The sequence below is a fragment of the Sinocyclocheilus grahami genome, unplaced genomic scaffold, assembly GCF_001515645.1.
Source record: "Sinocyclocheilus grahami isolate Dianchi unplaced genomic scaffold, SAMN03320097.WGS_v1.1 scaffold12.1, whole genome shotgun sequence".
Lineage (NCBI taxonomy): Eukaryota > Metazoa > Chordata > Actinopteri > Cypriniformes > Cyprinidae > Sinocyclocheilus > Sinocyclocheilus grahami.
In genome coordinates, this window is record NW_015505191.1 from 219,255 (window position 1) to 243,222 (window position 23,968).

The 23,968-nt window shown below is 36.7% G+C and overlaps 3 protein-coding genes across 5 annotated transcripts in view; 1 reads left to right on the forward strand and 2 right to left on the reverse strand.

The window, feature by feature from the left end:
• Positions 1–317: 317 nt before the first annotated feature.
• Positions 318–11,992, reverse strand: LOC107597908 (erlin-2-like). The gene is made up of 11 exons (XM_016289116.1): positions 11,650–11,992; positions 10,012–10,116; positions 9,830–9,911; positions 9,705–9,751; positions 8,711–8,772; positions 8,331–8,456; positions 7,860–7,933; positions 4,654–4,762; positions 4,447–4,536; positions 663–742; positions 318–583 (listed from the first exon to the last, which is right to left on the reverse strand). Exons 2-11 carry the CDS (start codon positions 10,113–10,115, stop codon positions 404–406), a joined length of 954 nt encoding a protein of 317 aa, XP_016144602.1. The 5' UTR covers position 10,116; positions 11,650–11,992; the 3' UTR covers positions 318–403.
• A 286-nt stretch (positions 11,993–12,278) lies between these two features.
• LOC107596723 (fructose-1,6-bisphosphatase 1-like) lies at positions 12,279–15,636 on the reverse strand. Its single transcript, XM_016287524.1, has 6 exons — positions 15,460–15,636; positions 15,209–15,301; positions 14,961–15,101; positions 14,720–14,857; positions 12,825–12,944; positions 12,279–12,738 (listed from the first exon to the last, which is right to left on the reverse strand). The coding sequence occupies exons 1-6, from the start codon at positions 15,538–15,540 to the stop codon at positions 12,550–12,552; spliced, it is 762 nt and encodes a 253-aa protein (XP_016143010.1). The 5' UTR covers positions 15,541–15,636; the 3' UTR covers positions 12,279–12,549.
• A 645-nt stretch (positions 15,637–16,281) lies between these two features.
• Positions 16,282–23,968, forward strand: part of ttc33 (tetratricopeptide repeat domain 33) — a 24,638-nt gene continuing 16,951 nt past the window's right edge. Inside the window, exons 1-2 of one of the 3 annotated variants that reach the window (XM_016287541.1) lie at positions 16,282–16,319; positions 17,411–17,635. In XM_016287541.1, the coding sequence (XP_016143027.1) occupies positions 17,412–17,635 (224 nt within the window). In that variant the 5' untranslated portion in view covers positions 16,282–16,319; position 17,411. Of the gene's footprint in view, positions 16,370–17,410; positions 17,636–23,968 lie in introns of all 3 variants that reach the window. The other 2 variants (XM_016287533.1, XM_016287547.1) reach the window with 2 other exon arrangements.

The following is a 23,968-nucleotide window of genomic DNA, read 5'->3' on the forward strand; positions in this document are numbered from 1 at the left end:
GTTTAGCATCTTGCAGCACAAATGCATCAGATGTGATAAGTGTTTAAAAGAATTAGAAACAAGTGTGAACAATTTTGAATCGTTGTGTGTAAACGACGAAAACTGTGCTTTAGTTGTGTTTAACTTTTGCCGCTTGTGTTTAGCATCTTGCAGCACAAATGCATCAGATGTGATAAGTGTTTAAAAGAAATGAGAATGTGTTTAGAGTTTTGCAAAAAGAGTGCATGAGATTTGTATATAGAGCCTAACTGCCTGAACGTGTTTAAGGTTTAGCAGAAAGTGTGCTTTATTCGACAAATTGGTTTAAGCTAGTAAGAATTTGGTTCAGAGATTGGGCTTTAGTCTTTTAGCAAATTGAGAAAAACTGTAATTGATCCTCAGTGCTACAACACAACTTCTCTCGTCATTTCAAATCCAGTATGCCCTCTGAGAGGGCGTCTATGGCTTTAGAGGCAGCTGAGGAGGAGCTTACTGGTCCCGAGTCCATGAACATGTGAGGGATCTCACTTCCAAAGTAAATCTTACTATTAGCTGCTATTGCTTTAAATTTCATCAGCTGGAGATATTCAGGGGTCAGCTTCAGCTTTGAGGAGAGGAGAGGAGAGAAAACATTTACTAAACAATGAGCACAGTAATGATGGGGTGCAGTTTTAGAAATGTACCTTATTGGCCTCTGCTGCTCTCTGTGCGGTGTAAAACTCTGCATCTGCTTTTGCTTTCTGCCTAGCAAGGAAAGCGCTGTCTATAAAATCAGTGAGACAAATGGGAAAGCAAAATGAACACAACAGAAACCACAGCAACATTCAGAGCTGTGCGATGAGGGATTGTTAATACCATTTAAATTCATCCTAAGCATCCCATTTCACTCTTATGATTATGAATATATTCAGGGGGTTTGCCGTTTAAACCTCAGCATCTGCTATCATGCCAATGATAATTTCAATCTGAAATGTTTGTTCATCTACATTTTCATTTATAATGAATTTATTCCACAAGTGAAAGTTTCCAATGACGGTGCAGTTACTGAGATAAGTAGTATCTAGTTTATGTGAGGTGATAAATGGAGTAGTGCTGCATTTACACAGTGTCATAATTACTGCAATGACAGCCGGGCACTTTCTAAGTGTGAGTGTCTATGGCAACCCTATAACTGCCTAAATTAATTGACATCATTTTAGTAATCAACAAACAAAACCACAATACAAACCAATTAAAAGTTGTTATGCAAATGCCTTATTAATAAACAAATCGTTTTTAATCTGGACATTTATGCAACTTTTGCTAGCTGCATTATGTATTGTAGGTCTTTTATTTATTTTCAGATTATTATGAAAATATTAACAATAGTCATTTATGGGAATTAGAAGACAGAATATTACAAAACAACTGCCTAACTACATTTTACAGCTTAAGTTGCTGCCATTTTGAGTGTTTCCATTGGTCAGGTGTCTCAGTATCTCAACATGTCGGCCCTCATGAGGCAAACAGCTTTTCTTAGGAGAGTGAAAAGACTGTGATCTCACATGATTTTTATTGTATTTTCCCAAAGTACTCTTTATTTCACTATATATAAATCCATTTAACGTGGGGAAAATGACTGAGAAATTATTGTGCTGGGCTACTGCCAGATTTGTCACTACTTTTACCAGCAGCAAAAACTCCAGAACAGCAGATATCCAAGTATGAGACAGTACAATAAACTTTTATAAAAATATTCCAAAGCATGATTAGAAGAAAAAGTCTGTGCATCTGCCTCTTCGAAACCATCTTATGCATATACATTGAGTAAAGATGTTATTTGTTTTTGTACTCAATGTTTATATTCACATTAGTTCTGAAATACTCATAGACTGCCCATACCAATGTCTTGACTAATATTCACATTAAACAAAACACTGTGGCTTTTAGTATGCATAATCCAGTCTGTTGGCTCAGAAATGTCCCCATTTTTCTGTAAGAAGGAAAAGAAACCCAGCCTTGGAAAAACATTAAGAAAACTGCTTGGCATAAAACACAAGGGCCATGTTTTTACTGAAACAGTCCATTCCTTCCAACTGAACTTCTACCAGATTTTGGAACAATTTTGTGTACAGTAAATGACACATAATGAATTGATATATACATGTTACATAATGCAGTTTGCAACTAGGCCTGTTGCAATAATCAATATATCGACTTATCGCGCAATATATGTACATGACCTCAATCATTTTTGGTGATGCAATATATCGCCCATTATATTTACTCAAAAATTAATGTCACCATGTTTTGTACATTCCACTTGCGCCTGTGTCTTTTGCAGCTTCTCATACATAATGTGGTGTAGTCATGAGGTGCTAGTTCAAATTTAAATAATGCTTCTACCTTGTTTAGGGATCTGTGCCTTTGCGCATACGGACATCTGACTGCTAAGTAGTAATTGTGTTTCTCAGCAATAGTGTGCACCCTTAATTTACAGAGAAAAGAAGGTCAGGGAAACATCTGTAAATGGAAAAATCTCCATACAAGTTCTTTGTGCATTTTTCTTTTTTTTCTACTTGTTACTTTGCACTTTTTGTTAGAAACTTTTTATTTACTATTTATTCAGGTATCTTATATTTTGATACTTAATTTCCATGATCTAAATATTCTTAAAAATTAAAAGTTTGTTGTCATTTGGAAGTGTGTAGGCTGTTATGCTGTTACATTATGATTATATATTCAGTGGCATAAAATGGTCTTAAAAATGACAATAATATCGCTTATCGCAATTATTTCTAGGGGCAATATATCGCACGACAAAATGTTGTTATCGTGACAGGCCTATTTGCAACAAAGTTTGTATCTCCCAATGGACACACTGGCTTGTTTTGTAGATGTCCTGCACTATGATAATGACCTGCTTTGAATGGAATCACGTCTCATCCATTTGTCTTGGGCATTTACATTTGTAGTTTTGTTTTTTTATTTTCAACTATTTTTATATGAACTCCTAGACTATTGGTGAAAGTTTTGAATAATGTTCTTCAAAAATGATTTGCATGCTGGCTTGGTAGACAGTTGTTGCTAATTATTTGAATAATGACCAACATGAACTTGAACTTAAAAGCATGATTTGACACATTATCTGAAAACCTGGCCTGTTTTGCAAAAAATATTGTCCTTGCCGAATGATCATCTTAAGAGTTCATGTTTAAAACTGAAGAAAAATATACACTGCCGTTCAAAAGTGGTCGGTAAGATTTGAATGTTTTTAAACAGGTCTATTATGCTCACCAAGGCTGCATGTATTTGATCAAAACAATAGAAAAACAGTGACATTGAGAAATATTATTACAATTTAAAATAAATGTTTTCTGTTTAATATATTTCAAAATGTAATTTGTTCCTGTGATGGGAAAGCTAAATTGTCAGCAGTCATTAGTATTAGAAATATAGTATCAGAAATATAGTATCAGAAATAATATGCTGATTTGGTGCTAAAGAAACATTTCTTATTATTATCAATGTTGAGAATGAATGAAGAGAGCAACTATGCATTTTGCCGCCTTCTCCTGCGCCGTCGTTACTAAGCAAAGGGGTAAACAGCTGCTGGATTGATGACGTAAACAATACAATACAATACAATACAATGTTTATTTATATAGCACATTTAAAACAACCGAAGTCGACCAAAGTGCTACACAGAGTATGCAAAACAAAACAAGTCAACAAGTTAATAAACAATAAGACACAAACTATAAAACACACACTGTAAAATGGATGAGGTTCACTAAAATAAAGGATCATTAAATAAACAAACGGCTCCGACCGGAAACAAACAATGAAATTTATTTTCTACCTATTAGATTGTGTTTTATTAACGTCTACACCTACCCCAAACCTAAACCTACCCCTTACAATAATGAAAAAATAGTAATTATTGTTGTACAGTGTGACAAAAATGACACTGTATTGATGTGCGCATGCCCAGTAGCCGCAGCTGTATCCCTTTCTAGCCTTGGCCCTGCGTTGTACAGTGTGACAAAAATTACACTGTATTGATGTGCGCATGCCCAGTAGCCGCAGCTGTATCCCTTTCTAGCCTTGGCCCTGCAGTTCAGACTCAAATAAAATAATATGAACACAGTCCAGCGGGGGCAGGGGTCAGGGGGAGCAATCGAACTCGGGTTCGGATCAGGCAAGCGAACCAATTGTGAAAGCACCCTAAAAAAATCTACTGGACCCAAACTTTTGAATGGTACTGAATATGCCTTTTTGTATGAGCTTATATTTTATTTATGAACCAGGTACTGTATATAATGCTATGAAGTGCTTTCTGCAAACATTTACTGTTCATTTTGACAATAATTTTATACTTTGATAAATTCAAGGCCCAAATACCCCCTATGTTTAATCAAGGCTGTTTTTATTTTCCTACACTGGAGTCTAGGACTTCAGAGGGCACATGAAAACACATTCACCTACCTTCAATTTCTGAGATCTTTTTCTCTGTTTCTTTTTCCATAACTTTCTGTCCAAATTTTATTTCAGCCACCTGAGCCACCTTCTCTGCCTCTGCACTTATAAAAAAAAAAAAAAAAAATTTTTTTATATGAACTGCAACTTCATTAAAATCCAACCCACAAGACCAAACCAGCTCATCTGGCTGAATACTAAGAAAAATATCTTCACCGATGACAGCCTTTTTCCTCTCGGTCTCTGCCTCCTTCTCTACAACCTTCTGAGTCTGAGCTGCAATCAGTAACTTCGTTCTCTCACTCTCCCTAAAAGAGAGAAAGACACACACACACACACATACAAACACACACGCACGCACACACACACACACACAAAAAGAGTAAGGACAGATTATTTTTCAATTAAGTTCAACTGATAAGGATTGGCATAATTTTCTCACATAACACCAAAATACAGTTCTGTCATGACAACTCCTGGAGGGATTGGCATGGTAATGTACATGACAAGGTTAATGTATTTGGTCTTGGCGGAATAGATCTGCTACGCTGCTGCTGCTGCTGCGGCAGAGCAAGTACCGAGACTTGCTACTGCCAATACATCCACAACATTCTACTGTAAGCATGTAAGAAATACTGCTGCTGCACATATAACACATATGAATAACCCCCATATAGCATACATGAATCACTACGTAGCAGATCTATACAGGTGGAGCTGAGGAAGGTAGAGGGTTTCTGAAGTGCGCTGCCAACTGCTACAGCAAACAAATGCCAGGTATTTGAATATTGAGCAGCGAGCTCATTGGCTACCGATACAGGAGAGAACCAATCAGATGCCATGTGACAATGATGTCACCAGGTCAGATTGAGCTAGACCTATCGGACTGCGCCACCTAGAGTTTCATGCCAGAACTCTGTATTTGTACACTTCAGAAATAGAATGACAGTGTAAGCTCTAACCAGGGTCCAAAATTAAGACGCACCATGAACCATATGCGAGTACAATGCTACTTGCCAGTTGGCTGGTATCTTCATTAGGAACTGCAACATAATACATTTAGTCTAGCTAATGGAAGTGGCAAGTGATTAAAACACAAAAATACACAAATGCAGAAAATACAAACTTCTGTTTTCTATGATATCGTTAACCACATTTAACCTCATTGTTAACTATTGTTATCCAATTATTTGGACAAATATGTGTAATATTCCTCAAAGTTAATTACCAAAACAAAAATAAAGGGGGGAAAAAATGGCCATGAGCCATGGGACGGGCTCATTTTATGTAGTACATAATATGCAAGATTATGCAATAAAATAATTATTTGTCATAGAGACAAAATATGTAAACCATGGCCAATAAGAAACATTTATTACCCAGTCCACTGATTGCTTGGAGCTCACGCCTTCTTTCTTTGCGTGCACATCTGGGCGGCATTATACTAATATTTTCCACGGCAATATACTAATATTTCCACATAGTAATGTAGATATGTGGGGGCGTGTTAGAATGAGCCGTTTTAGGAGGGTGTGGTTGACTCTTAACTTTTATAAAGAATATCTCTTTGGATTTGAGACTTTAGTCTTTGCAACTTTACAGATCTTCTTTATGCACCAAGAGCTTGTAACACTCCAAAGAGAAAGGAAAACTTGAAATCGCATCATATGACCCCTTTAAGACCTTTTTTAAGACTCTTTGCATACATTTTAAGACCTCATCGCCACTGCAAGTTTTAACCGGTTACATCTGCGACACTTTAACTTACATTCACTAAATACTGTTTGTAAGATAGCACAACTAAACAGTCGTACTTTGTGATAACTCCTTATCAATGCAACATAATTCAGAAGGGGGGAACGAAGCACAAGATAATTAATTGAGTGACTAACCAATGCAACCCAAGAAACAAGAATTAGACCAATAAACAAAACAACTGATAAAACATATTGAGGAGGGAAAATAAAGGTCTCCGAGCTAACAGGGCAATGAGGTCACACAGTATATTCAAAGATGTATTTGTCACATCAACTCTTATGTCTGAAAACCATAGCTGTTTTGTTGAACACTTCTCAAGGCAAACACCTGACTGATCAGACAGTTTACCTGTGATTACGGAGTGCTTGAGTTGATGCAGACTTGACAGAGTGTCAGTACTGCACCTGATCGTGTCTGAATGATCATGGAAGGTAAAATAATGATCACAACTATTACATCAATTTTAATTGTGCATCCCAAGCCCATGCTGGTAAAAAAAAAAAAAACAGCCCAAAGTAGCACAATTATGTCCCAAATATAAAAATGTAATTTCAATCCCTAGAATACATATTTTACAGTCAATGTTATGCACATTTATCATAAACACAGCTCAAATGCTTCCTACTAGTGTGGCCCAAAACATTTAGCACAGTTTTATTACAGGTGGAATGCAGAATGTTTCAGTACAAGCATTTCAACCAAATGTAATTTATGCAATATTTCAAACCTTTAAACAACTGGGTAAAATCAACCCATGGCAACATTTTAAAAGCAGCCCAATTTTGTGGAAAACAACAACAACAACCCTGCATCCAACTCAAGCTGCAGAAGTCAGATTTGACTGATCACGGGTAAAAAGTAAGTAGAGATAACTGACAAAGATGTTGGAGGACACAAAAATCGCGGGAGCGGATGGGAGCATGCGGTAATGGTCAGAAATTCAGCGAGAGCGGGATCAACAAGCCCTGTGCTATCACACAGTCGTGCAGTCAGTCAGTGAGCGCCGTAACAGATGACGTCAAATCTTGCTGGATTCCATAAATAAACTACACAAAACACCACTATTCGGACAAATATTCCTAATGAAAAGATGACCCTGGAAAATGGCATTTAAGACTTTTTAATACTTATTAAGGGCCTTAATTTGATCTAAATTGATTTATCAATGGATATCAACAATGGAAATGTACTGCCTGAGCAGATGATTATGGGGAAGGCTGTTTTATGATTATGGGGAAGTCTTTGCTTGAATCTGTGAAAACTTGGTCCATCATCAAAGGGATTTGGTTGAAGGAAATCTGCCAAACCAAAGCTAAATAAAGAAAGACAAACACATGCACAAATACACAAAGAGCTTATATGCCGCATCGTATCTTAGGTCTAATGGTTTCCTGAATTTGAAAGAATTGTTAACGTATAAACCATGCAGAAAACAGAATGCTGACAAGAATGTAACTCTAATGGTTTCCTGAATTTGAAAGAATTGTTAACGTATAAACCATGCAGAAAACAGAATGCTGACAAGAATGTAACTCTAATGGTTTCCTGAATTTGAAAGAATTGTTAACGTATAAACCATGCAGAAAACAGAATGCTGACAAGAATGTAACTCAGTGGAATGGAACAGAAAACAGAATGAATTGCCAAACCAATCTGAGTCCCACCTGAATGATGAGTCCGGGAGCCATGCTGGTTAGATCCTGCTGCAGCGTGAGCTTAAGATTCTCGTCTATTTGATCTAAGAAACAACAGGCCACTTAAAGAACGACAGGTGTACAAAGAAATGACACACCTAAATTTTTGCTTTCTCATCACACAACATCAACTGCAAATAAAAAGCACTTGAGAAGCTTATGCCACTAACAACATGTCAAGCATATCCACATTACCACTAGAGGGCTTTGACTATTGACTACCCTCACACCATTGTGAAGTGCATTCATGGATGAAATCTAATGCTATTATGGTCACACTCTCGAAATGTATTTCTACAAATTCAAATTAATTACTAAAAATAGTTATTTGAAGGAGTTATTTTCTGATTCCTTAACTTTCCTAGTTAAGTCATTGTCTTTACATTTTTAGCAGGGACAAATATGCATAAAATGATTAAAATATTAAAGCCCATCACTTACCGAATAGACCTATGTAGACCTCCTGAAGTGTGTGCACACTACAGAACTGATTCAGCTCATGGTGTACCTTGTTGAAAATCAGAGCTTTGTCGTAATCGGCAGTGAAGTTTCTCACAATGCCATAAACTGTAGCAGAGTAGACAATGATGTTAAGAGAGAGATGAATAGGGCACATAAAATAAATGGCATTCATAGTCTGGGTCGCTGCTAAAATTCATGGGGAGCGGGATAAAACATTTATTGGAGAGTAGGCTATGCCAAAGAGGCTCTTAGTGGGCCCTCCCACATTACAGGGCCCAGGGAAATGTTCCCAGCTGTTCATCCCTAACAACAGCCTTTTTAGTGGTTCTACATTATAAATGAGAAAATAGTAATTTTACCTGCTGAGGGAACAAGATAGTTTACCACCTCAATGCAATCAAAGTAGATCATTACACCTCCACTGCAAATCAAAAAACATGTTGATATATATGAATGAGTGTGAAAATCTACTCAGAAAGCAAAAGCGATAAAGGAAATCTCGCACAGGGTCACTCTAAAAACAGCATGTGTCTGAGATGATCTGTAATACAAGACTGACAATCTGTTTTATGAACAGAATGTATGAATGTATCGTAGTTTGCACTCAAAAAAAAAGAAAATATTCTTGAACAACTTCAATTTCAATAATATTTCACAATATTACTATTTGTACTGTAATGTTGATCAAATAAATGCAGCCTTGGTAAGAGACTTCTTTCAAAAACATCAAAAATCTTACTGAACCCAAACTTCTGAACAGTAGTGTACACAAATGATAACACATTTACCCACATTAAGTACACATAACCATCAAATATTATCATTTCATTGTTTACAACTGTTTACAGCAACAATCTGTAAAACTCTGGGATTTATTTTTAACCAGTTTTTCTGGACCTTTGCCCGTTTTGTTTTTATAGATCAGTAGAGAGATGAGAGGAAATAAGAAGGAAAGGAGGAGGGAACAGAATTGTGAAATGTTTTCAGCCAGCTTTATATGTCTTAGCCTAACCTCTATAGTAGATCAATTCTAGATAAAACTCTCAAGTGTCTGCTCATAAATTATGTTCTAACACAAAGTTGCAAACTTCAGTCTAGGATTCTCCTGAACTGCTGACCTGCTGTGTGTACAGGCTTTAAACATTGCAACAACAAAAAAACATATATATGATGTTGGCTAGACATAAATGCAGGTAAGAGTTCACCAAACTTGAATTTGGTATGCAGCAATAGAAGAAACCGAATGCCTACGCTAATGTGGCTCTCACCCTAATTTTGCATGCATATGAATGGAACAAAAAGTCTATTGTGACTGCACTTTATAGAAGATATGATATGAACAATTTACCTCACCTTGTGCCGCATGGAACATTCTTTACTTCATCTGTTTGTAGTGTTGTCTTTACAAAAAGAGAAAGGATGCAATAAGAAAAAGAAAACTATGAAGTTAAACTATAGATATAAAGTCTGTCATTTACCTGTACGGACTTGAATGTAGTAATGAACGGCAGCATCAGATGAAAGCCAGGGCCACTGGTGGTGGTCAGCAGAGCTCCACCTCTAAAAGAAGAGAAGCACACATCTATAGTACAAAGTAGCATGCACTGCTGCATCTGCTTGGTTCTGGAAGCAGATTATTGAAAAATTTTAAGCAACTGACCTGTAGTAAACACCCACATGTCCTTCTTCAATCTTATGAAGAGCAGAAAACACTGCGGCTCCTCCTATGGCGAGGATCACAGAGGCAACTGCTCCCAATGTCATTCTGAACACAAAAGAAATATGTTAACCAAAACATGTTAACCTATTAAGTATTAACCCCACCCTCAAGCCACCCGAGATGTAGGCTAGATGAGTTTGTTTCTTCATCTGAACAGATTTGGAGAAATTAAGCATGACGCTACTTACTCAACACTGGATCCTCCTCTGCAGTGAATGGGTGCCGTCAGAATAAGAGTCCAAACGGCAACTAAAAAGCAAATATAAAACACTACAATAATCCACAAGTAATCCACACAACTCCAGTCCATCAATTAACATCTTGTGAAGAAAAAAGTTGCATGTTTGTAATAGATCATTCACCTTTAAGAAGACATTTTAACCTCAAACCATTGCTTTCGGCTAAAATACGAGTTCTCTCTCCATAACATTACTTTCTCCAGTTAAAAAGTTGTCTTGAAAGTAAAACGCCTTATCGATGGATTTATTTCTTACAAACACACAGCTTTTCACTTCACAAGATGTTAATTAATGTACTGGAGTCGTGTGGTTAATTGTGATGTTTTTACCAACTGTTTGAAACTCTCATTCTTGCGGCACCCATTCACTGCAGAGGATCCATTGGTGAGAAAGTGATGTAATGCTATATCTCTCCAAATCTGTAATGATGAAAAAGGCCTGAGGGCGTGTCATTTTTCAGCAAATTTTCATTTTTAAGTGAACTAATCCTTACATCGCCATGCGTTCAAATGTAAAAATGTAACATGTAAAGTAACTTTTCTGATTTATTGTTCACTTATTTCCCATTTACATAACTTGCCATTCTTCCTCAAGTGGGAAACATGTTGTGTTCTACTAATTATTAACCATTCTTAATACATGTAATGTTTTATTGTAGTCTGCTGAACTAATCAAGACAACCTAAAGTGCTTGCTGGTCCAGCCTGGTCAATATCTGTTGTGGCCGATTAGAACGATTATTTATTTGTGTTTTGTGTGTGTGTTTTATGGTTAACAGCTAAACAACATTATTAGTGTGAACCCCATGGTAAAGTACAGTCATTAGCGTTCATGACAGACTGAGAGAGCATGTGGAACACTGACATTGATGTGACTTTGCTGCTAAGAGGATTGAGAAAACCAAGCACAAAGACCTGCAAGCAACTGTCCATTTTATTGACTGTGTGTATTATTTAAAAATATCACAAACGAAAACCTCAGTTTTGTGAACCAGCACTACAGGGTGCAAAGCCCGGGTTTTAGAGACAGAATAACAAACAGCAACTTTGACTTAAGACACTATTCTTCGTTAAATGCATGACTTAAGTGACCAGAAGTTGCCGCCGGATGTGGGTTTTCTCTTCGCGTCACACAAACTAATCGATCCAGTTCTGTAAATTAGTTAACGTACGTTATGTCAAAATAACAAACATTCTCCCTGCAATCTTACCCATAGAAAACATGACTAGCTAGCTTAAAGATGTGTATACAGACAAAAGACATTAAGATAGCCTGTCCACGCCAGATTGCAACACGGGAAAATTACTTTGTGGATGAATGCGAACAAATAGAGATGTTACCTAAGTACGTACTGTAACTCCTTGCAGATGACCGGTAGAGACACCTGCGATCGATGAGGGAAAAACAGCGACGCTCTTTTGCGTCTGACGTCAGTGCAGTTTAACCCACTTCCCCGCTGCTGTTAGAGCATCACACCGTTAGATGGCGACACATGTCTTCCTATAAAAACAGGATTGGCGCTGACCCTGATTTTTTGCCTCAGTGTTATTTTATTAAACTTTTGTAGAATTTATTATAGCTATTTTGAATTTTTAGTTCATCTTTAGTTTTATTAATTCTAGTTCTTGAGCGTAAACGTTTTTTATTATCTACATTTTTACGTTTATTGTTTCCTATAATATTTACATTTTATTTCAGCTTTTTTCAGTTATCAGAAATGATATTTAAAAGTTTTAGTTAAAAATAACAACACTGTTTTGCCTGTAAAAGTAATTACAGTAGATAATTACAGTAATACGAAGCCACCAAGGAGGGCTACAACAGGCCTTAGGCAACAACATAATTTTTTCAGTTTCCTTTAAGTGCTGCTGGTCTAAGAAACATCTTGGTGGGAAGCAGAACTACATCTGTAGTTGGTCACCAGGCATTCCAACGATTTCTGTTCATCAACTGATGTTAAATGTGGACACAACCAAACAATACAGATTTTATTTTTCAATGTGAACAGTTGGATTATATATTTATCATTTCTTTATATTATGAATTACATAACTAGAGTACAAACATTTACACAGAACAAACATTTGTGAAAATGAAACTTAAAATAGAAACTTCTTGTATTCTCTACAGATAACGGATGCTTCATGCCATGTGCCTTAAGTTTCGCTTATTTGTTTTTGAGGTTCAGTGGGATGGCGGTGGTTGTAGAAGATGACCATAGATGCTCATCTGGTGGCATCTCATTTCGAGTATTTCTTAAAGATGGAGATATACTCCTGTACATCATCAGGGGAGCCCAGCACTACAGGAACCCTCTGGTGGATTGAGTCAGGTTTGATGTCTAGAACATTCACGGCTCCTGTTGTTGCCATACCGCCGGCTTGCTCCATGATGAAGGCCATGGGGTTGCACTCATACAACAGCCTCAACTGGAGCCCAGAAAGAAACATGAAACCAGTGAGACTGTTGCCATAAATACACTTTAAAATCACCTTTAAACTCTGTTTCTCCTCACCTTGCCCTTGGGGCTCTTGATATTAGCAGGATACAGGAAAATTCCACCATACACCAGAGTCCTGTGCACATCAGCTACCATTGAGCCCACATAGCGCCCTCCATAGGGTGAACTGCCATCCTGCAGGTCAGAGTGGGAATATTATATTTACTCTCAGTGGAAAAGGCTAATTATCATGGCTAAAACTATTCACTGAGCTGAATTTGACAGATTTTTTCTATAATGTTCTACTGCACATTTAGAAGAGAGATATTATTTAATTAAGTCAAAATTGTACTTAAGTCAAAATAATGTAACCATACTTGAGTAAAAGTAAAAATGTTTTTTACATTTAACTTTAACTGAGTACTTTTCACCCCAGAAATAATGTTACAAAAACTAACTATGCTACCGTTCAAACGTTTGAGGTCAATACATTTTTTTTAAAGAAATTAATACTTTTAAATTGATTGAAATTGACAATAAAGACATGTTAAAGAAGATTTATATTTCAAACAAATGCTGTTCTTTTGAACTTTCAGTTTATCAGAGAATGTATCACAGTTTACACAGAAATATTAAGCAGCACAACTGTTTTCAAAATTTGATGATTATAAAAATGTTTCTTGAGCAGCAAATCGGCATATTAGAATGAGTTTTGTAGGATTATGTGACACTGAAGATTTCAGTAAAGGCTGCTGAAAAATTCAGCTTTGCCATCATAGGAATAATTTAGAATTTCAAATATATTAAAAAAGAACCAGCATTTTTACGTTGTAATAATATTTCACTATTTTTAAGTTGTAATAACATTTCACAATATTACTGTTTCTACTGTATTTTTTTTGGCAAAATAAATGCAGCCTTGGTGAGCATGAGAGACTTCTTTAAAAAACATAAAAAATCTTACTGTTCAGAAACTAACTGCCATCCTGCAGGTCAGAGTGGGAATATTATATTTACTCTCAGTGGAAAAGGCTAATTATCATGGCTAAAACTATTCACAGAGCTGAATTTGACAGATTTTTTCTATAATGTTCTACTGCACATTTAGAAGAGAGATATTATTTCATTAAGTCAAAATTGTACTTAAGTGTTTCAACAAGGTGGACACAGTTCTGTTCATAACAGTAGGCCTGCTGGTGAAGAAGTGAAAGGCAAGAAAAAAAGGGGAGACTTTTGATATTGGGGAAAATGACAAAAAGGGAAAGGGAAGTGAAGGTGCAGTGCAAGAGAGAACCTTTAATTATTTTCCACAGCCCCAGACTAAGGAATTAGAACTTTTTTTATGTGATTGCCATACAAATAATATGGTTGTCTGGTTTCAGAAATTGTTGTGGATGTATAGGCTATATACAGGAAATAAGGGGTCAAAATTGCACCTTTTTGGGTACAACAGCTTGTCACTGGAACAGGACCCTTAAAAGGACATATTTGTTCCTTTTTTTTTACCCCTAAGTCAAGTCAAGTCAAGTCAAGTCTGCTTTATTGTCAATTCTTCCACATGTACAGCACATACCCACAGAGAATTGAAATTGCGTTACTCTCAGACCCTTGGTGCATACAGATAACATAAATACAGATTAAATACAAAATACAAAATACAACTATACAAATAAGGTAAAATGTAAAAATATATATATAAAGCACAAGGCATATGGCAGATAGAGTGCAAACCAGTAAAGTAAACAACAGTGCAGATATAATGATTGTAGTGCAGAAAAATGATTTGTAGTGCAAATCTAGCAAAAGACACTTGCGTCGTGCCTGGCGCCGCATTGCGCCGGGTGTATGATAGGGCCCTTATTGTTAAGATCTGACTCTACCATGATAGTAATGGTTATTAAACAGATAGAAGGATGTTTTTCTAGCTCAGACCCTTTTGTGACATATTCTCAAAATCTGGAGCCTCTTACCTCTGGGAATTTCTTCTTTTTCAGATATTCTGTCACATCTGGGTAAAAATGTGCTGCGTAGCCTTCATTCAGACTGTAGATCTTTCCCTTCTTCTTAATCTTCACATCCCGGTCTACAAGTATAAACTCACCAATGGCCTAATGATGGATGAGGAAAGAATGCAGAAAGATGAAGAGGTAATTCAACTATTTAAAGTTAAATAGGATATGAGGTACAGTATGTAACATAATTCTGACTTACAGGATCAAGCATGAAGCAGTTGACACCCTGGCCTGTGGAGAGAACCAGCATGGTAGCACTGCCATAAAGAGCATACCCTGCTGCCACAATGTCTCTGCCACTCCGCAAGGCATCCTTCTCTGAGGGTTCATCAACAGTTTCCTGGAGATCATGTGCACAAACAAACAAACAAAAGCATTTCATTAGTCTTTAGATGACTGTAAAGAGATATGTTTGTACTGCAAATGATATGAAAGCCTGTACTGTACCTTTCTGTAGACTGCAAAAATGGTTCCAATAGAAGCTAAGCAGTCAATGTTTGAAGAGCCATCCAGAGGGTCAAAGCAAACCACGTATTTTCCCTGGGCAAAAAAAACAACAAAGTACAGAGTCAGGTAGTTTATTGGCCTGTACAGAAATACATCATTACAACATAATTTTACATCATTTACTTTTACTTTAATTAATCAAGGGATTTTTTCAGGTTAAAACAACAACAAAACCAATGATGCACACTTACCCTTTTCTCTGGTTCAATAATGATGGCGTGATCGTTTTCTTCAGACACCAAAACACAGGATGTGAAGGAGGATTTAATCATGTTTATAACAAGATCATTAGACAGGACATCCAACTTTTTCACCTGATCACCTGTAACATTTGTGCTCCCGGCAATTCCATAGCTGAGAAAAAGTAAAAGATAGAATTCTGAACTTATTCATGGCGAATTATGTGGTCTGTATGCTTTCTTCACAGTGCTGATAACTTAGGAAAGAGATGACCTTTGCCCCCTATTTCAACAAGAGACAAGGGCTAATCATTGCCTCAGTCTGCAGTGTTTGTTTGCAAAGTAGCTGAAATGAGCAGACGCAACAACAGTACATGGCATATAGTAAATATATATGCACTAAATAACTATTCAGAATTCTTAATGGTCCAACTCTGATCTTTGCTGGTTTTCAGGGCTAAAATAATGATAGCCTACAATATAGTACAATAATAAACTTAATGATGATGATGATGATAGTTCAAAATGATTAAAATAATATTTTACTATAAATAATCAAAAGCAGGAGAAAGAAGACAAAGATTTATCACAGCTCTTGATTAATACTTTAAGTTGTTCACAGCTCCAAAAAAGACAACGTACAAGCTATTTCTTTTTTTGTTTTGTTTTGTTTATCTACAAAATAAATATACCTGTTTTTGTTACTGTATACAGTAATACTGTATACAGTAACAATTAAACAAAAAAAACAGGATTCAGATTCAGTCTCCGTTTCGTTGTCGTAATGTTTGTCTCTTAAAACTGCCCCTGTACCTTTAAGAGAGTTTTACAGTACTTCCGGGTTAGAGAGTGCGGACAAATCCAAAACATTTGCGAGTAACGCGTCGCATAGGTGAAACCGCAACCTGCCACTGGTGCTGGGGTATTTTGATTTCTATTATAAATCAGATTTGGCTTTTTCAAACCCATAGTTTTAATTTAGCCTGCGTGTTCAGCCGCACGCGCAAACGTAAAGATTCTTTAGAAAATGACAGCACAGAAAGTGCTTTATTGACCGCCGTCTTCAGTTTGTTATTTCACACAATATGAATGTGGCCTGTGCAGTAAATCGCATTGGACTGTAAAATAGCCATGTGTTACTTCAGAGCTTCACCAGCTTACGCCTGTTATTGACCTCAAGTTGACTATTTTACAAGTGTACTTGACCTTTTTGCAGTTACAGGTTCAATATGAGACGACTGAACCTAGAAATTTACAATTGAACTAAGTTAAGCCATTATAAATGCAAAAACAATAATGCATGATGCGTTTGTTTCAGTACAGACAACAACCTTAGTGTGTTAAAAGATTTATTTATTAACATATTATTTAAAAAGACAAAAACAAACCTCTGTCTGTTCCCCATGTTTATCTTCTTTGATTCCAATGGAAAATATAGTGATACAGTATAGTCTTATGCATTTGATTTCAATCAAAGATTAATTGTTTTGTCAGTGCTTTTGCATGGAAAGAAACAGTGTAGTATTAAATGAATATAAAACAGTATTTATAATGAGATCATGTAATAGTCTAACAAACAAATAGATCTAAAACGTTTACAGTGCATTGGATACAATACATGCATTGTAGAAAATACCAATACCTTCAAAGTTTGTCCTCAGAATAGTTTTCCAGTGTCCTTCTCATGACTTTTACTGAAAATGTACAGTTAAAGGTCTTTACATTTTATGTAAATATTGTGAACTTAATGAATTACATATAGTAATTTTCAAAGAATAAGGAAAAATAACAGATGTACCTTCTGAATCACTATCAGCAGTGCTTATTTGTGTTGTAAAAAATGTTTTTGAAAACGCTTGGCTGTCCTGTTAATTGTTACATTGTAGTATTCACTATTGCTAGTTATACAGTAGCTGTTCCCTCTTTTGAATGGAAAGAAATACATTATATATTTTTTTTACAGAATGGCCTCCTTTGGCTGGAAACGTAAGGTGGGGGAAAAAGTTTCCAAGACGACAGTGCAGCAGTTTGAGAAGGACTCGGAGCAGGCGGATAATGAGGATGTGGAGAAGGAGGGAGTTGATTGGCTGCACGTCATCAAACGGCGGCGTGAGGTGCTGCTGGAGGATTGTGCTGCTAAGAGCAAGAGGCTAAAGGATGAAGGGATGCTGCTCGCTGAGCAGGGCAGGTAGATGTTTGTTTGTGTGCTTGTTAAATCCAAATGTCTATTTCCAGCAGTCTTAACAGAGGGCTAAATATTGCAAGTTTGGATGAGCTATTAGGCAGCATATGTTGGGGAATAGCAAGAAGTGTGTACAGAAAGAACCAAGTGTTAAACAACATTGCTTTTACTGTTTTTATTTCTTAGTTACAGTCTGAAGCATTATATGTAGTACGAGTCAAAAAGTGAGTCAGTGAGTTGAAATTATGTAAAGACGTTAAATGTTTCCACAGTGTTTTGTGGGTGCACCATTGTAATCTACTCTGTGTTCTGGGCAAAAATTCCCTTGCTTATGTACACTACTGTTTGAAAGTAAGGGGTCAGCAAGATGTTTCGAATGAAATTAAAACTTTCATTCAACAATGACACATTCAAATAATCAAAAGTTACAGTAAAGAGAGTTAGAATGTTACAAAACATTTCTATATCAAATGAATGCTGTTTTTTTAAATTTCTTTATTCATCAAAGAATCCTAAAAAAAACAAAACTATTACAGTTTCCACAAAATAAACAGGGCAATGTTTTTCAACCATTCAACCATCAATGGTTTTCTTGAGCACCAAATCAACATATATGATTTCTGAAAGATCATGTGACACTGAAGACTGGAGTAATGGCTGCTGAAAATTCAGCTTTGCCATCACATGAATAAATTACATTTTAAAATGTATTAAATTAGAAAGCAGTTAATTTAAATTGTAAAAAATATTACTGTTTTTACATTTTCGTCATTTCAAAATATTACTGTTTTACCGTATTTTTGATTAAATAAATGCATTCTTGGTGAACATCAAAAACCTGAAAAAATCTAATCGACTCTAAACATTTGAACAATAGCATATACACACACACAAATTGGTATGACATTGATATCCTGGTTTTGTCAGGGAGCTGTCTGTCTGCTTGATTTGAAAAGACAAGTCACATAATAAGATGCTTGTTGGCCCCTGGAAAACCTCTCTCATCTTACCTGATTTTCAGTAAGTACGTTTTTTACAGTCTGGCAGCGTGTGCCAGCCAAATTCCTTCCAGGAAAAACTGACAGCTGTTTTGCCTTTACGGTTATTCGTCTGTTAGTTGTTATTTAAGCAGGTCAGTGCATTGGCCAGGAACATGACAAAGCAGTTATTGTCAATGACAGAAACTCTTAGACAGAAGTTCTTAGAGTCAACAGCAAAGAAGATAAGTAGCGGGTCTTACGGTGTCAATTATAACAGTGCCACATCCATCCAGCAGATGGGACTGTGGGTTCGCTATGGACTCTCTGCATGTGGATGTCACTTGTTTAAACCTGTTCACCCAAAATATGCTGGCTCATACAAAACTATTATATGGCTTCAGAAGACCTCAAATATAGTGCATAAGTTTTATGGGGTATAATGCTTTTTATGGTGCCTGTTTTGTAATTTTGGAACTTGACAGCCCAGACCCCTTTGCAAATGAATTATATATACAGTACATTTCTGGGTTTGCTATGCTATGACTTATAACCAACTATTTACATTGTTCATCCTGAATGAAAAATATAAACTGAGCACATATTAGCAAGGATAAAGCTGTTTATTATATCCCTTTTCAAAGCAAATCTTGTGCTTTGTTTGTTTCAAGTAGAAAAAAGGATTACATCTGTCTACTTCTATTGAAATTTATTCTTGTAATGACTTTCATGAAGTAAGCCCGACACCGGCCGGAGAGGCCTAGACAGGAGTTCAGTACAGTATGAAGAAGCTGAAAATTTTAGCACTCAAATGGGACTTTTGGTTTTAGCATATCCGTGAAAACCTCAACCAACGGTCATGAAGTGCAACCAACCTGAAAGGTAATACACTCCAATGTGCGCTTTTTGCTTTCATTATTTATTTTCAAAGATAATAAGTAATTATTTCATTGTTTAATATGCACCCTCTTCTCATGGAGGCAGCATTTCTTATATGAATCAATGTAGCAGGTGTGTCTGTAAAAACCTTAGGATGATCCTCATCTCTTTGAGCTGAGTGGGTGTTACGAAATATGAGATGGAGAGGAAAAAGGGCTTCTTTCTCAAGTTTCTCATCCTTTTACCACTTAACCGGAACAATAAGTCAAATTAGGCCGCTTGTTTTCTCAGTGTCCAAAGAAAGGCAATAAAACGTCATAGCCAGCAAGCATTTGAAGAGGATAAAAGAATAGCTTGAACTTACTGGAAGATGGTTTAGAGGCATGGATTAAACTCCAGCTGCTGTTATTGCATCCTTACCCTGTAAAGCCTTAAAGGGGTCATATGATGCGATTTCAATTTTTATTTTCTCTTTGGAGTGTTACAAGCTCTTGGTGCATAATGAAGATCTGTAAAATTGCAAAGACTAAAGATATTCTTTATAAAAGTTAAGAGTCAGCCACGCCTACCTAAAACGGCTCGTTCTAACACACCCCCACATATCTATGTCACTATGTGGGAAGATTTGCATAACGCCGACCAAATGTTCACGCAAAGAAAGAAGGCGTAACTTTTATTCTCGCTGTAGTATTGTTGTTGCCGACACCATGTCGTTAAGGCGCTGTGTGTTTCGTTGTGAAAGCGAAACTACTTTGTTTGGCCTTCCAAAAGAGGACGATAACCGCTTCATCATGCCTGGAGCTGATCCATGCTGGTTGCTGAGGAAATACAACAACTTTGCGCTGTGGATCACCGGATCAGCTTTCACCGTGGACGAAGCGGAGTCCAGCCTGGGGTCGTCACATGTGGTTGCCGCAAGCCCTCCTTCGTCGAATCCGCCGGCCGCGCCATTCTCAAGCCCGCCGCCTCTGCTCACTCTAGCCCTCCGGCCGTTCCTCACTCTAGCCCCTGGCCTCTGCTCACTCTAGGCCGCCGCCGCTCACTCTAGGCCACCGTGTGACGCTGTGTTTCGTTGTGAAAGCGAAACTACTTTGTTTGGCCTTCCAAAAATAGACACGACTAGAAATCAGTGGTTAAGTTGTATTTAAAACACTGTTCCAGAACACTTCAACCCAAATATTCAGATGTGTGCAGCACATTTTATGGAGGACCGTTTCCTGATCCTGGTAGAGTAGACTACAATGCCGGCTGTTCTGAGTCACGGACTGTAAGTATGTTTTTTATGTTTAAAGAGTTTTTATATTTAATATTTTTTATATTTAAAGCAAGTTTTTTGGGCAGTGTAGAGTAGGGCTTGTTGTGTTTCTGCCTAAAATGTAAGTGACCTAATATTATTGTATTTGCTTTATTGAGCTGTTTATAGATCTATTAAACAGTCGCAATGGTGAAAACGTTGTGTGATGTTGCCTGACTAACTGTATTTTAAATATAAAAACTTTCCATTTTGAATTTTTACCTCAGGGTGCTGAGTTTCTTAGTGTTGCGCGATTTGATTTCTCCTGGAGAGCTTCACCTCAGCAGCGCAACCTTATGCTGTCAATAGATGCATTATATACATTACATACCCACTATTCGCCACTTACTCTAAATGTAATAAAATCTGAATAATATTGCGTTTTGGTGTTTATAGTTATTTTTAGTTTCTGATGTTTTAATCATGTTACTTGTCTGGCGTTAATGAAGAGTTAATGTCAAGCCCTGGAGTCTATGTGCCGGGGCTCAGCCCCAGACGGCCCCGGCCCAATTTAAACCCTGGTCTTATGTCGCATGCTACAGTGTGCATGAATGGTCACATAACACACGCTTTCGGTCTTGTAGTATGAACGGACATCTGCATATGAGTGAAACTCTACACAGCTCCCGCGCTACTCTCCATTGGAAATGAATGACTTTTGGTCTGTCATTTTTCGGATATAGTGGAAAGCCGGCTTGAAACGCAGTGGAAACGCCAGTAAGACGAGGATCGTTTTCATTTTAAAACAAAAGCTCACCAGTGTAAATGTAGCCTTACAGCTACGGGGGCTGTGACACATTCACACTAAATCCTTACGTCTCTGAGTGTCACAGTCGCGGACCGACTGTGCAGACCTATCGGTGTATTAGGCTATAGTAAGAGACCACGAGCAGACTGCTCCGTACGTTTTGCATCGCTCTCGCGGATGTCAAACACTGATCGATCTGCGCCTTACGGACGCTGATGAGTTTAACCCCTTAGGTATCGAAATTTGGTACCGAACGACGAAACGTTTTTCGATACTCGATGGTATCGAGGCAATTCGGTCGGTGTCTAAAAAGTATCGAACTCGATACCCAGCCCTATCTGCATGTAATTACATCTGCAATTAATTTCTGTAATTGTCCCATCCCTTACATTTTAACTCACCCTTAAACCTACCCATACCACCAAACCTGTCCCTAACCTTACCCATATCCCAACTCAATTGCCACAAAAGTGTTTTGTGTAACACTTTATTTTAAGATGTCCTTGTTACACGTTATATGTATTTACTATTATAATAACAACAGTAAATAATAACAGTTAATTATGCATAATTACATGCAAATAGCCCTAAGCCGAACCCTAACCAGTAACCATACACTGTAAAAAAAAATCCAATCAAACTGTTATCAAAATAAAATTTACAGTAAAAAAACGGCAGCTGTGGTTACTGGAAATTTATCGTAAAAAATACGGTAGCAACATTTTAGGTTTTACGGTTTTAACATAAATTTACAGTCAAATAACGTAATTTCATTAACTGATAAAATTGTATTATATACCAACCTATTGAAGCACTGACATCTGTTTTGTACCTTTGTAATACACGGATAACCACCAAATGCAGGTGGTGCTGAGAAAGTCACATGATGAACAAAAGCCCATCACAAGTAGCTTCTAAATAATAACATATATAGAAGGTGCGCCGTGTCATTCACACAAACACCAAACACCATCATGGTAACACACATGAAACTGAAATAATGCAATAAACATTAATTTAACAACATTAGGTGTAACACTCAACCCTAATATACAAAACTGATAAGAAAAAACTAAGAAGAAACATAGTTATTTCAACAAAAAAACATCAAATTTGAAATGTAACGCAGGGAATTCTGGGAATGTCAATTTACGGTTATTCACTGTAAATTATACGGCCTATTTCACTTCCAAAAACGGTATACTACCGTAAAATTAATGTCCAATACATGTAATGTCCAATACAGTTTTTCACCGTATATAGTAGGGGAATTTACCGTTAACCATTTAACAGGTTTTTACTGTAGCATTTTTACAGTCTTTTACCATTAAATTCACTGTCATTTTTTACAGTGTACAGTAAGTACATGTAGTGCATTAATATTATTCAGTACTTAAATATATAACTACACTGTAACAAGGACACCTTAAAATAAAGTGTAACCATGTTTTGCAATACAATATGAACACAGTAAGTACATTGTATGTATTTTTTGATGCAAGTACATAGTAGTTAAGGCCAGCTATTATATGGGACCATTTGCTGTGCAATAGTGCAGATGCTACGGCAGGTCATTTGAGGTGACTGTTTCATTCACATTCTCACAAAAGACTTAAACGCCTTTATTACTTTAAATCACCTTTACATTTAACATATTCTAGCCATTATAGCTGGGGTCAGTGATGATGCTCTGTTAAACAATGGTCCTGGCTAATGCTTTACATCAGTAAGTGAAAGCCCAGCAGCCCCTGAAGAGGCGTGTTGCCCTTGGCGACTCTTATAATCAAGTTTTTTTTTGGAGAATAAGTGGATTGTGATAAGGAAATTACATGGAGCTGGAGGAAAGTGGGCACAGATCAACCCAGTGCACTCACTAGGCTGCATTTGAAACTCACTTTGTGTTTTTAAAACTGAAAGAGTGTAAAATATGAGGTCTAGAATCGCCACTGCTATCCAACTGTAGTGCCATGCTTAGAAGATGCATTATATTTATTTCTAACCCAATATAACAAGTTAGTTCTTGAGCTGCATGGGAGTTTTGAAAGCTGGATTTTCTCAGCAGTTTGCTTACTTTGCCATTTAACCCTGAGACCAATTAGTTATCCCAGTATTAACATGACTTTAGTTTCACTTTGTTTCTTTTACTTTTTGATGGGTCTTTTTTCTTTCTTATAAACTTCCACTCAGTTAGATCAAGGCTTACATCCATTGTTACTGATTATAAACTGCTGCATAGTTAACCTGATAATGCAACACTTTAACCATTTTATGTGAAAATAATTTGGATACGTATTTTTGACTTTTTGCCACGTGACTTAAGTGTAAACACTCAGGTTGGATAAATTAGATTTTTATCTCACTCATCTTAATTACCTATATATATATATATATATATATATATATATATATATATATACAGTGGGTACGGAAAATATTCAGAC